At 37.1% G+C, this 13,778-nt stretch overlaps 1 protein-coding gene and 1 pseudogene across 1 annotated transcript; both read left to right on the top strand.

Annotated features, from left to right (window-relative positions):
* The first annotated feature begins 4,124 nt into the window (after positions 1 to 4,124).
* LOC145969930 (uncharacterized) lies at positions 4,125 to 5,442 on the top strand (annotated as a pseudogene).
* Positions 5,443 to 9,574: 4,132 nt separating this feature from the next.
* Positions 9,575 to 11,751, top strand: LOC145969929 (uncharacterized). The gene is made up of 5 exons (XM_083096270.1): positions 9,575 to 9,694; positions 9,776 to 10,178; positions 10,290 to 10,412; positions 10,593 to 10,709; positions 11,072 to 11,751. The coding sequence occupies exons 1-5, from the start codon at positions 9,595 to 9,597 to the stop codon at positions 11,094 to 11,096; spliced, it is 768 nt and encodes a 255-aa protein (XP_082952396.1). The 5' UTR covers positions 9,575 to 9,594; the 3' UTR covers positions 11,097 to 11,751.
* The last annotated feature ends 2,027 nt before the right edge of the window (positions 11,752 to 13,778 follow it).

Raw genomic sequence — 13,778 nt, 5'->3', positions numbered from 1 at the left:
GTGCCGCGAGCGCGGGCGCAGCTGACCGCCCGACGGGTGATTATCACCGCATGAGTCGCTAACTATTTTAACTTATAACATAAAATTATGCTTTAAATAAAATTTTGGTAAAGAAGAAAATGTCTTAGAATTACGTCAGAAATACGTGTTCCTTAAAATAACGTTATTTTAATAATGAAAAGTTGTTCCGGATCGCCGGCCGTCCGACGTTGCAATCAGCTGATTGCTACACGCGATGTGTGTATGGCGGAGTGTGTGCGTAAGAGAGAGAGAGAGAGAGAGAGAGAGAGAGAGAGAGAGAGGGAGGGTAGGAGGGACAGACATTCATACACACGCACGCACTTTTTTTCTCGCTCTCTTTCTCTCTTTTACGCAACACTCATACACTCTCTCATTCAGTCTCTCACTCACACTCTCTCGGTCACTCACTCACTCACTCACCTGCTTACTCACTTGCTCACTCACCTTGTAGCAGCGTAGCGAATCTTCATGCTATGTATTGTTGTTATCTGCTGCACGGTTATGATTGCTAGAGATGCGCGACACATCGAAATTTTTTCGATTATTAGTCTCACACTCGATTGACACAATACAGATTACACGATAACGAGTTTACTGTTTATTCACTCACTATTGATTTATCGATACCAAAAATTACTTTCAAATAAACGCGAATGCAAACTGCACATGACTCGACGCGAAGCGACGGACCGCAGAGACTGCGCGACCACAAGAGTTATGTTGCCAGAAACGCGACATCTAACAAACGACTTGCGCGTGGCGCGTGATTGACGCGAGATAAGATGAATGTAATTAAAATTACATTATTCTTGCGATTGACTTAAATCTTCGCATCGTGAATGCAATAATTTCGAAAACGTAATAACGTACAACACATGCTTTTTAAAATAATAATTATTTATTATAATTAGAAATAGTTATTATTTATAATAAATAATTAATTTTTTAAGTATGTCATTATACGTTTCATGTTTTCTACCGCATTCGCAATGCGAAGGTTTTAGCCGATCGTTCGTCTTATCTCGCGTCAATCACGCGCCACGCGCAAGTCGTTTGTTAGATGTCGCGTGTCGCGTTTCTGGCAACATAACTCTTGTGGTCGCGCAGTCTCTGCGGTCCGTCGCTTCGCGTCGAGTCATGTGCAGTTTGCATTCGCGTTTCTTTGAAAGTAATTTTTGGTATCGATAAATCAATAGTGAGTGAATAAACACTAAACTCGTTATCGTGTAATCTGTATTGTGTCAATCGAGTGTGAGACTAATAATCGAAAAAATTTCGATGTGTCGCGCATCTCTAGCAATCATAACCGTGCAGCAGATAACAACAATACATAGCATGAAGATTCGCTACGCTGCTACAAGGTGAGTGAGCAAGTGAGTAAGCAGGTGAGTGAGTGAGTGAGTGACCGAGAGAGTGTGAGTGAGAGACTGAATGAGAGAGTGTATGAGTGTTGCGTAAAAGAGAGAAAGAGAGCGAGAAAGAAAGTGCGTGCGTGTGTATGAATGTCTGTCCCTCCTACCCTCCCTCTCTCTCTCTCTCTCTCTCTCTCTCTCTCTCTCTCTCTCTTACGCACACACTCCGCCATACACACATCGCGTGTAGCAATCAGCTGATTGCAACGTCGGACGGCCGGCGATCCGGAACAACTTTTCATTATTAAAATAACGTTATTTTAAGGAACACGTATTTCTAACGTAATTCTAAGACATTTTCTTCTTTACCAAAATTTTATTTAAAGCATAATTTTATGTTATAAGATAAAATAGTTAGCGACTCATGCGGTGATAATTACCCGTCGGGCGGTCAGCTGCGCCCGCGCTCGCGGCACGCCGCGCCGCTCCTGCCTGCCTTCTGTACCCGACGCATGATTTACTAACTATTTTTGCTCATTCAAAAACTACGCTTCAAATCAAATTTTGGTAAAGGAAAAATTGTCTTAGAATGGTGTCAGGAATACGTCATTTTAAAGACATAACGTTTTTCAGGATCGCCCTGTATATATTCATATCCATTTATACATAAGCATATCTGTTTTTATATGGACAAAATTGATATATAAGTTTGTATAACTAGATATAATCAGTTTTGTCTAATTATATGTATATGAAAAATTTTTTACCGGGCGTCTACAATGGAAGTAATATTGATGGAGTGGACGGTGGAGTAAGACGTAAGCGAATGGTTCTTTTCCATTTCGCATTACTCCTAGTCTTACGCCTTACTCCACCGTCCACTCCACCGATATTATTTTCATTATAGACGGTCCTTTAGTCAGTTTAATTTAATAAACTGATTTAATTTAAAATAATTTGTTTAATAATCTGGATCGCTTGTTGGGATTCAGAATATGGAACAGATTATTTGAAATTAAACGGATAAATGGGAGATAGCCTATTTATTGCGTATATTAAAAATAAAATATAAATAAAAATAAAATTATTCTTATGGCCGAGTGTATTTATATACTTTTATAAATGTCCAAGATATTCACTTATCAAAAATGAAAAAAGTAATATGTCTCGAAAGTTCATGAAATTTTCACATAGATTCCACGTAGATTCTAGTACCGTTTTTGAGCGGATTATCCACTCGAATATCCACGTGGTAATAACGTGGATTTCACGTACTGTTTTTGTCGGATATCTTCTTTACAAAAATAAAATAAAATAAAACAGAAAAAATACGCTTACTCTTCTTCTTCACTATCACTTGTTGGTGAGCTATTTTCTCTCTCTATTTTTTCTGAGGAAGATGATTGTTCTTCCCAACATCCTGAATTCGTAGCCATAGTAATGATACAATAAATTCTTTTGGTAGTGAGCAGTTTCAATGTTCTTACAGAAATAATTCTTACAAAGATGTACCAGAGAGAAGAGAGGTGTCACGGCCCACTTTTAGGTGATCCCTTAAGGCCGGTATTTATAGTCCGTTCTTATATTTAAGATCGTCTTAAGAACCCATTCAACCAATCAAATAGCTGCAATGCGGTCGTTGATTGGTTGAATAGGTTCTTAAGGGTTCGTCCCGATGGAGAAAGAAATAGCGGAACGGAATAGTAAAGCGGCGTCTACAATGAGATTTTAAGGAGACTTAAGGCGTAAGACTTAAAAAATTGACCAATCACAGTCGAGTATTCTCTTAATACTTGACTGTGATTGGTCAATTTCTTAAGTCTTACGCCTTAAGTCTCCTTAAAATCTCATTGTAGACGCCGCTTAACGGAAAAGTAACTATGATGGCTAACCAATCAGAATGATTCCGTTCCGCCTTTACGTGACCGGGTTCCCCATGGCAAACATTTTACGGAACGGAATGAAAACGGAAATTATGTACTACATAATGTCATCATGTATTACATAGATATATCATGTCTGTGATAACCTATAACCTGGTGAAGCAATTTACTGAAATCACGTGTAATAAAATAATTAACATTGTTATCAATAATTAACATTATATTATATAATTAACATTAATATTATCATTAATGATTTTTTAATTAATTTTATTATTAACGCGACATGGTAAATATTCATTATATTATATTAATACATGATGACATTATGTAGTACATAATTTCCGTTTTCATTCCGTTCCGTAAAATGTTTGCCATGGGGAACCCGGCCATGTAAAGGCGGAACGGAATCTTTCTGATTGGTTAGCCATCATATAGTTACTTTTCCGTTACTATTCCGTTCCGCTATCTTTTTCTCCATCGGGACGCACCCAAAGGCCCATATTCTGAATCCTCTTTTATCGATAAAAGTGCTTCTAAAAGTGGCCTGTAGCCAATCAGAAGGCTTATATGCCACTTTTAGAGGCACTTATCGATAAAGCGGCGTCTACAATGAGATTTTAAGGAGACTTAAGGCGTAAGACTTAAAAAATTGACCAATCACAGTCGAGTATTCTCTTAATACTTGACTGTGATTGGTCAATTTCTTAAGTCTTACGCCTTAGGTCTCCTTAAAATCTCATTGTAGACGACGCTTATGCCGGTATTCATAGTCCGTTCTTATATTTAAGATCGTCTTAAGAACCCATTCAACCAATCAAATAGCTGCAATGCGGTCATTGATTGGTTGAATGGGTTCTTAAGACGATTTTAAATATAAGTGTGGCGTCCTTCCATCTGGACAAAATACAGATGAATGGGTTTACGAACGCACTAGCGCCATCACATACCTCGCCCCGATCCACCAAAGACATAGAGGCATTCACTCTAGTGTGTCTCGTCGTCCGAAGCGGACGGAAGTTACCAAAGACTGAAACCATAGTTGTAAATTCCTTTGTTGTAAAATATATTTTTATAAAGACAAACTGAATGTATCAATCCACCCGGCATCGAACGACAGTTAATAGGAGGTCTTTAATAACCTGACTCCCTATAGTGGTAACCACCGACGTGAGATATATTTTTTTCCCGCCTCGCACCACGTGGCGAACGAAGACACGTGGCGATATTTAGGCAAGAGGTATGCCGATTGAACATTCGCCAACAAGACTAGTCAAAGGAAGCAACACCGAGCACACGACGTCCGTCGAGGAAGAACCATTCGACAACCCTTATCCGAAAGCTATGAATAACGACGGAGAGGGATCAAAAAGCGCAAACATCGACGCAGTCCAGGCAGTGCGCTTACCACCATTTTGGAAAGACAATCCGGCATTATGGTTCGCACAAGCCGAAGCAGCTTTTGCAATACACCGAATAACAAGTGACGAATCAAAATTTCGCTACATAGTACTCAATGCTGATCAACCCGTTCTTCCCTTCGTGGCGGATTTGATAACTAACCCACCTGAGCAAGACAAATATCAAACCTTGAAAGATCGCATATGCTCGATTCTGGGAGAGACAAGTGCAACGAAGATCAGAAGACTTTTAGGCTCACATGAACTAGGAGACGAGAAACCCTCCATCTTCCTACAACGTCTACGGAATTTGGCAGCAGGTCAGGTAACGGATGAAATTCTAAAATCTATATTTATGGAACAACTCCCAGAAAGTGTGCGTACCATCCTGGCAATTAGCGAAGTTCAAGATTTAGCAAAGCTAGCGGCCCAGGCAGATAAGGTGGTAGAAATGGCCAGACCAGCAGCGACAGCAATCCAGACTATCACCGAAAAACAGACAGACGCAGACAACCAGATCCTGCAGGAGATTGCGGAACTGAGGAAACAAGTCAAGAAACTCTCCGTAAGAGATAAATCTCCGTAAGAGATAAATATAGGCGACGCAGTAAATCGCGAGGACATTCCAGCGGCCGAGAACGAGCAGACAACCGCGAACGTTCACATCACCGTCAAGACCGCGAAGGTAACGCCGAGTACTGCTATTATCACAACAGATTCGGCGACAAAGCGTTTATATGCGCACAACCTTGCACATTTAATAAGCCGAAGGCGGTGGAAAACTAAACCCGCCGTCGCGAGTACAGGCGGTCGTCGACGGGGTGGTTAGAAATAATAAACGCCTGGCAATAACCGACAAGAAGAATGGCATTACGTACCTTATAGATACGGGAGCAGACATATCAGTAATCCCGAAGAGGATGATGAGAGGAAAGTTCACACCCGTAGATTTTCAACTGTTCGCAGCAAACAACACAATCATAAATACTTACGGCAGCAGCTCACGAGTAGTGGATTTAGGACTACGACGCTCATTTAGATGGCAGTTCATCATAGCTGATGTCCGACAGCCGATCATAGGCGCAGACTTCCTGGCGCACCACGGGATTCTACCGGATCTAAAGAACAGAAGACTGGTCGACGAACAGACTCTACTGAGTACCAAGGCAAGGATAACCACAGGGAAACAGCCCACCGTTGTCACAATAGACAAAGGATGCAAAGTCAAGGAACTCTTACGCAGGTACATCGAAATCACACGTCCTACAGCGCTCAAGAAGACCGTACACGATGTGAGACATCACATTGTGACCAAGGGACCACCATTGGCAGAAAGACCACGCAGACTGCCCCCAGAAAAGTACGCAGCCGCGAAACGAGAGTTCGAGACGATGTTGGCACAAGGAATATGTCGCCCCTCTTCATCACAATGGGCAAGTCCGTTACACCTAGTACGTAAAAGCAACGGAGAATGGAGACCGTGCGGAGATTTTCGTAAATTGAACAGTGTGACGATCATGGATAAGTATCCTCTACCTCACATACAGGACTTTACATACCACTTAGCTGGATGCACCGTTTTCTCCAAAATAGATCTTGTGAAAGCATACTTTCAGATTCCAGTAGCGGAAGAAGATTGCCATAAAACTGCAATAACTACACCATTCGGATTGTATGAATTTTACAGAATGCCATTTGGTTTGCGAAACGCAACGCAAACTTTCCAAAGATTTATTGACGCAGTTCTAAGAGGACTCGACTTTTGTCACGACTATATCGACGATCTGTTGGTAGCATCAAGAGACGAAGAGGAACACCGAAAACATCTCGAGCAAATATTACAACGTTTAAAGGAGCACGGACTATCTATCAACGTGACAAAAAGCGAATTTGCGGAAAAAGAAGTCGAATATCTCGGATACACAGTCAACAAAGAAGGAATACGTCCGACGAACGATAGAGTAAAAGCCATCGTTGATTTCAAGAAGCCGAACAATATAAAAGAGCTTAGGAGATATCTTGGGATCATCAACTTCTATCACAGATTCATCAAAAATGCAGCAGCCATTCTAGCTCCATTAAACGGATACCTGACAGGAGCGAAGAAACGTGACAAGCGGCCAATAGAGTGGACTACACAAGCAGAGGAAGCCTTTCATGAAAGTAAAAGACGTTTAACAGAGACTACCCTACTGGTTCATCCACGAGGAAACGCCAAACTATTCCTCAAAACAGACGCTTCCAACGTAGCCATGGGAGCGGTACTGGAGCAGTATCAAGAGGGAGAATACAAGCCATTAGGATTCTTCTCTAAGAAGTTATCTGAGGCACGACAAAACTATAGCACATACGACAGAGAACTCCTAGCAATTTATTCCGCATTAAAATTCTTTCAACACATGGCAGAAGGACGAAACGTAGTTGTGTTAACGGATCACAAACCACTACAATACGCGTTCTCACAAGCTTCTAATAAAGCCTCTGAACGGCAAAGGAGACAATTAGACTTTATAAGTCAGATTACTACTAATATTGTCCATATTGCAGGGCATGAAAACCAGGTAGCGGATGCACTGTCACGAGTAGAAGCAGTCAACCTACCAGTTATCGTCACAACAGACGAACTTTACGAGGAACAGCAGAAAGACGAGGAACTCAGAGCTCTACTGGAGACTAAGACATCACTCTCACTAAGGCCACTACGGTTAGACGGAGGAGACAAAACCATATACTGCAGTGTCGACAAGGAAATTCGAATATACGTACCGAGAGTATTACGGAAGCAAATTTTCGACAACATACATAATCTATCACACCCAAGTGGAAGGACAACAAAGAAAACAATCGTACAAAGATTCGTTTGGCCAGGTATGCAGAAAGATATTGCTAACTGGGCCAAGACATGCTTACCGTGTCAAAGAGCGAAAGTCCACAGACACAATCACAGAATTCCAGAGTGAATTCCAGTCCCGGACGATAGGTTCCAACACGTACACCTAGCATCGTAGGACCGCTACCCAACTCTAAAGGAATGAGGTACTGTTTAACCATGATCGACAGGACAACAAGATGGCCGGAAGCTACACCAATAGCGGACACATCAGCGGACACTGTAACAGACGCATTTTTTAATACATGGATCGCACGATTCGGAGCACCATACATGATTACAACCGACAGAGGAGCGCAGTTCGAGTCAGCAATATTTGAAGCGATGGTCAAGCTAATAGGAAGTCGGAAAATCCGAACGACAGCGTATCACCCGCAGGCAAATGGGATGATCGAGCGATGGCACCGATCGCTCAAGGCAGCAATCATGTGTCACGGCACCACGGATTGGACTAATGTACTTCCTATGGTACTTTTAGGATTGCGAAACAGTTACAAGGACGACATTAAGACATCCGCAGCAGAGATGGTCTACGGAAAAACACTACAGGTACCCGGTGAATATTTCGCAGCCGAGGAGCCCACAGGATGCCCGGACATGTTCCTGCAGAAACTACGCGAGCGAATGCGGCGAGTAGGACCGAAGCCCACAGCGCATCACATCAAACAAAAGGCCTTTGTTCACAAGGAGTTGGAGGACTGTACACATGTCTTCGTCAGGGTCGATCGAGCGACCAGATCCCTAGAACAACCATATGAAGGACCTTTTCCCATAATCAAAAGACTGACTGATTTTTTGTACAGGATCAACTACAAGGACCGACCGACTGAGATCAACATTGACAGATTGAAGCCGGCGTTCATTGAAAGGGCTAGGGAGAACCAACAACTATCCGAGGATAATTCCCTTCCAGAACCTTCGCCAGCTGAGACAGAGAAAGGACATCTTGCACGAAAAATTAGATTCGCGACTCCATGAACGGAGTCACTAAGAGGGGAGTGATTGTGGCGTCCTTCCATCTGGACAAAATACAGATGAATGGGTTTACGAACGCACTAGCGCCATCACATACCTCGCCCCGATCCACCAAAGACATAGAGGCACTCACTCTAGTGTGTCTCGTCGTCCGAAGCGGACGGAAGTTACCAAAGACTGAAACCATAGTTGTAAATTCCTTTGTTGTAAAATATATTTTTATAAAGACAAACTGAATGTATCAATCCACCCGGCATCGAACGACAGTTAATAGGAGGTCTTTAATAACCTGACTCCCTATAGTGGTAACCACCGACGTGAGATATATTTTTTTCCCGCCTCGCACCACGTGGCGAACGAAGACATGTGGCGATATTTAGGCAAGAGGTATGCCGATTGAACATTCGCCAACAAGACTAGTCAAAGGAAGCAACACCGAGCACACAACGTCCGTCGAGGAAGAACCATTCGACAACCCTTATCCGAAAGCTATGAATAACGACGGAGAGGGATCAAAATATATAATACATATATATATACAGGGTGACCACCCATTTTAACTTAGGCAGCCAAATAACTCGAAGAAAAAATATGTAATTTGCAATTAACAATTCCATATTTTTTCTTAAAAACAACTATGTGTTTTCTTTACACCAATTGATTCCTCTCATTATTTTGTACATAAAAGTATTAAGGTAAGATAATCGAAAAATGAATATTTTACAAGATATTTTACGGTTTATGTAAAATTAAGAAATTATTTCAAGCCTCATAACTCAAAAAGTACTTAACGAAAATGTACTTAATTATAGTGTTTTGGAAAGCTCTCGAGATGAGCTACAAGAATGTACAAAAATATATTGGATGTTCCATTTAAAAAAATTGAAGTGACCTTCACGTGACCTTCAAATGACTCTTCAAGGTCAAACCAATGATACCATCTTATGGCCCCCTCGAAACCATACAACTTTTGTCTAAAACATTTTTCTCTATCTTGCTTATTTTTCGAGTTATTTGGCTGCCTAAGTTAAAATGGGTCACCCTGTATATATATAGAAAATATCCATACAAATATGGAAAACTCAGAAAATATGGAAATCGGATACATATCAAGAGATGCAGCAGGCAATATTTTAGTTAATAAGGATGGATTCGTTACATGTATCTCTGAAGGTATTCAATCTATAACCAAGTGAATAAATATTAAACTTAACATGTTTTTATGTATAATAATATATAATAATATATTTGTAGGTGGTTTAAGTTTTCAAGTAGAATATAAAGAAATTGATTTTAATTGTGAAACCCTTCAGTGTACTGTTGGAGAGAAATGCATATTTGTCAAATTACATAACAGTGAAGTAGATAAAGAAAATCATTCACCTTTAAATGTAAATAAAACATTTAATTGGACAGATGCCAGTACAAAATTATTTTTAGAATTATATAAAGAGAAAAGAGAACTATTAATTAATAGAAAGATCAAGACAAGAAAAATGTTATGGCAGACAATTTGTGAAAACATGAAATCTCATGGATTTGATCTCACCATAATGCAAGTGGAAAATAAGTGGAAATCACTTGAGAGATCATATAAAAATATGATATTAAATAATAAACAGACAGGCAGAGGACGTGTAACATGTTTTTATGAGACGTAAATATGAATTTATATTATTTAGATTTGTACATAAGTATATATTAAAATATAAATATAACAAATATAAAATATATTAATAAGATATATGTACTTATTTTTGTTACACAGAGAATTAACAGAATTACTTGGCTACAAACATAATATAGAACCTTTGGCAGAATCAGGAAAAGAAGGCACTGTAACAAGAACTGCTCGAATGAGTATATCTCCGACAGAGGCAAGAGAAGAAGAGTAAGTTTGATAGAAAAAATTGAAATTTTTTTTATTTAAAAAATAATATGAAGTTAATAATTATTATATATAATTTAACATAATATAAACAGTAAAAATTTATATTTTTTAAATAATAGTTCTTTTATAATTTAATCACACGAGAGAACACTGTATATTTATCTTAAAAAATTTGTACAGACAGAACACAAATAATCAAAATGAAACTACATCGCTACAAGAAGAAAATAATTATGATGAAGCAACCACATCAAGATTTCAAGATCAACATCTTGAAGATATATCTACACAAACACTGTAAATTACAATCTCAGACAAATATATAGGCCTCCAATAATACTTTTCCTTTTCGGCTGAGATATTTTATTAGGCATATTGTATTTACATACTCTTATGATTTTTTTTATTTTGAAAAGAAATAGCAATTCGATCACATTCAACATAATAGTAACATCCACATTGAGTGTGATATTATTGCATTTAATGTGATTGAGTTATCAGTTTTCCTCAAAACCAAAAAAACATGATACCAAAATATGTAGATACGATGTGTTCGAGCCGAGATATAATAGAAAATAGAAAGTATTATTGGAGTCTAATGACATATATATTATCATAATTTTATATCAGTATGATTAAAAAACATACACATTTTACAGCTACCAAAGAAACGAAAACAAGTAGGCAATACGGGTCGATTGCTAGATAAGTGCCAAAAAACTTTGGATAGACTTACGGAGAATATTTCAGTTGAAAGAAATGAAAAAGTAAATATACAAAAAGAAATGTTGAATGAATATAAACAAAGAAGAAGAATTTATGAAGAGATGACAAATACGATAAAAGAGCAATTAATAACTGCAAACAATTTAAGGCGAGAACGAAATGAATTGCTGCGAGAACTTGTTTCAAGAAAGACTGAATAAGATATTATTTAAAATAATATTTAAACAGTATGCACAGCAGTATTTATTTTTGTTTTTTTCAGTTATATAATTTATAAGTTGTTTTATTAATAATATAAATTTTGTTTTGTTTTTTTACTGTTACACATGCATATATTTATTATATAAGAATTAAATATTTTTATTATATTATCTATATATAAATTTTTTTGTTTGCAATATTAATTGAGAATAAAGATATAAATTTTTGTTTGTTTGCAATATTAATTAAGAATAAAGATACACTGACGAGATACTGGGGAAAGTAAAGATACAGAACTTTCATGTAGAAAGAACAATTTTATTTAGTATTGTGTTCATTAAATTATAAAAGTTTGTATAAATTATAAAAGTAATTATAATAAAAAAATACAAATTTATGTTTAAATATACAATATATTGTTTAATTTTATTACAAATTGCCTTATTACTACTCTGATTACTGTTTACTTATTTATTCATCAGATATTCTGTGACATATTTCATCACGAATATGTATTCCATTGTCATGTTCCCTTTGTATATCCATTTCTTGAACATGACCCAGCGCTGCCATATCAGGATATTCATTATTTATAGGTGGTTCAAAAAATTCCATATCTTCCACATTCGCCATGTTGTGAAGTACACAACATGCATGTATCACACGTACCATTCTGATAATATCTTTTAATTTTAGATGATACAATTGTCGAAATCGCTGTTTGAGGCATCCAAATGCATTTTCTATTATAACACGGCAAGAACTTAATTTTCTATTAAAATTTCGTTGTGCCCGTGTTAAATGGCCATTATCTCTATAAGGTACCATTAAGTGTGTCAAACAAGGATATGCACTATCTCCTAACAAATAATAATTATCCAAAAAACCAAAAAAAATAAATTATATATAACATTGAAATATATAATATTGTCGATTTTCCTTTTTCGTAATTTGTTTTGTAATTCTTTTTACTTACTACCGCAAAGTTCATGGAGGTCATTACGTAATGGTGAATTTTTGAATACTCTGGCATCATGCACAGATCCAGGATATCCAATAAATACATCAATAAATTTCATACGATGATTTACTGTTCCTTGGATATGTATCGAAAAATATTGTTTTCTGTTAATATAAGAATCAGGATCTTCGCCAGGTTTATGTATCTAATATGTGAGCCATCAATTGCACCTAAAAAAAAACGAATATATATATATATTAATAAGACTATTAATATAATAACAAGATATATAAATTACTCATATATAAATAAATATTACCAATTACACCAGGAAATCCTTTTGAATCTTGATAAAATGCAGCTGTTTCTGCTTTTTCAATTGCATTTGGATATTTAATTACATTATTTGCGAAAAGTAATATAAAATCTGTTACTCTGGTAATAATGTTATATAAAGCGCTTAAAGTTATTCCAAACCTATCAGCAACATCACGATAGGATGCACTTTCGTGGCCTACGAACCAAAGATAACAAAGTATATGCTTTTCTGCTGTTATATTAATACGTCCTGCATCATCTGCAAAAATAATATACAGGGTGACCCATTTTAACTTAGGCAGCCAAATAACTCGAAAAATAAGCAAGATAGAGAAAAATGTTTTAGACAAAAGTTGTATGGTTTCGAGGGGGCCATAAGATGGTATCATTGGTTTGACCTTGAAGAGTCATTTGAAGGTCACGTGAAGGTCACTTCAATTTTTTTAAATGGAACATCCTATATATTTTTGTACATTCTTGTAGCTCATCTCGAGAGCTTTCCAAAACACTATAATTAAGTACATTTTCGTTAAGTACTTTTTGAGTTATGAGGCTTGAAATAATTTCTTAATTTTACATAAACCGTAAAATATCTTGTAAAATATTCATTTTTCGATTACCTTACCTTAATAGTTTTATGTACAAAATAATGAGAGGAATCAATTGGTGTAAAGAAAACACATAGTTGTTTCGAAGAAAAAATATGTAATTTGCAATTAACAATTCCATATTTTTTCTTAAAAACAACTATGTGTTTTCTTTACACCAATTGATTCCTCTCATTATTTTGTACATAAAAGTATTAAGGTAAGATAATCGAAAAATGAATATTTTACAAGATATTTTACGGTTTATGTAAAATTAAGAAATTATTTCAAGCATCATAACTCAAAAAGTACTTAACGGAAAGGTACTTAATTATAGTGTTTTGGAAAGCTCTCGAAATAAGCTACAAGAATGTACAAAAATATATAGGGTATTCCATTTAAAAAAATTGAAGTGACCTTCACGTGACCTTCAAATGACTCTTCAAGGTCAAACCAATGATACCATCTTATGGCCCCCTCGAAACCATACAACTTTTGTCTAAAACATTTTTCTCTATCTTGCTTATTTTTCGAGTTATTTGGCTGCCTAAGTTAAAATGGGTCACCCTGTAT

Source organism: Camponotus vicinus, unplaced genomic scaffold (genome assembly GCF_025532165.1).
Source record: "Camponotus vicinus isolate PSW18456_S1 unplaced genomic scaffold, iyCamVici1.0 SCAF_4, whole genome shotgun sequence".
NCBI lineage: Eukaryota > Metazoa > Arthropoda > Insecta > Hymenoptera > Formicidae > Camponotus > Camponotus vicinus.
This window is presented reverse-complemented; position numbering and strand designations above follow the sequence as displayed.

Excerpts from the sequence above, each read along its gene's own strand:
- LOC145969929 (XM_083096270.1), top strand. The coding sequence starts at position 9,595 with ATGGAAAACTCAGAAAATATGGAAATCGGATACATATCAAGAGATGCA. Across the intron at positions 9,695-9,775 it reads CGTTACATGTATCTCTGAAG|GTGGTTTAAGTTTTCAAGTA; the intron begins GTATTCAATCTA and ends ATATATTTGTAG. Across the intron at positions 10,413-10,592 it reads ACAGAGGCAAGAGAAGAAGA|ACAGAACACAAATAATCAAA; the intron begins GTAAGTTTGATA and ends AAATTTGTACAG.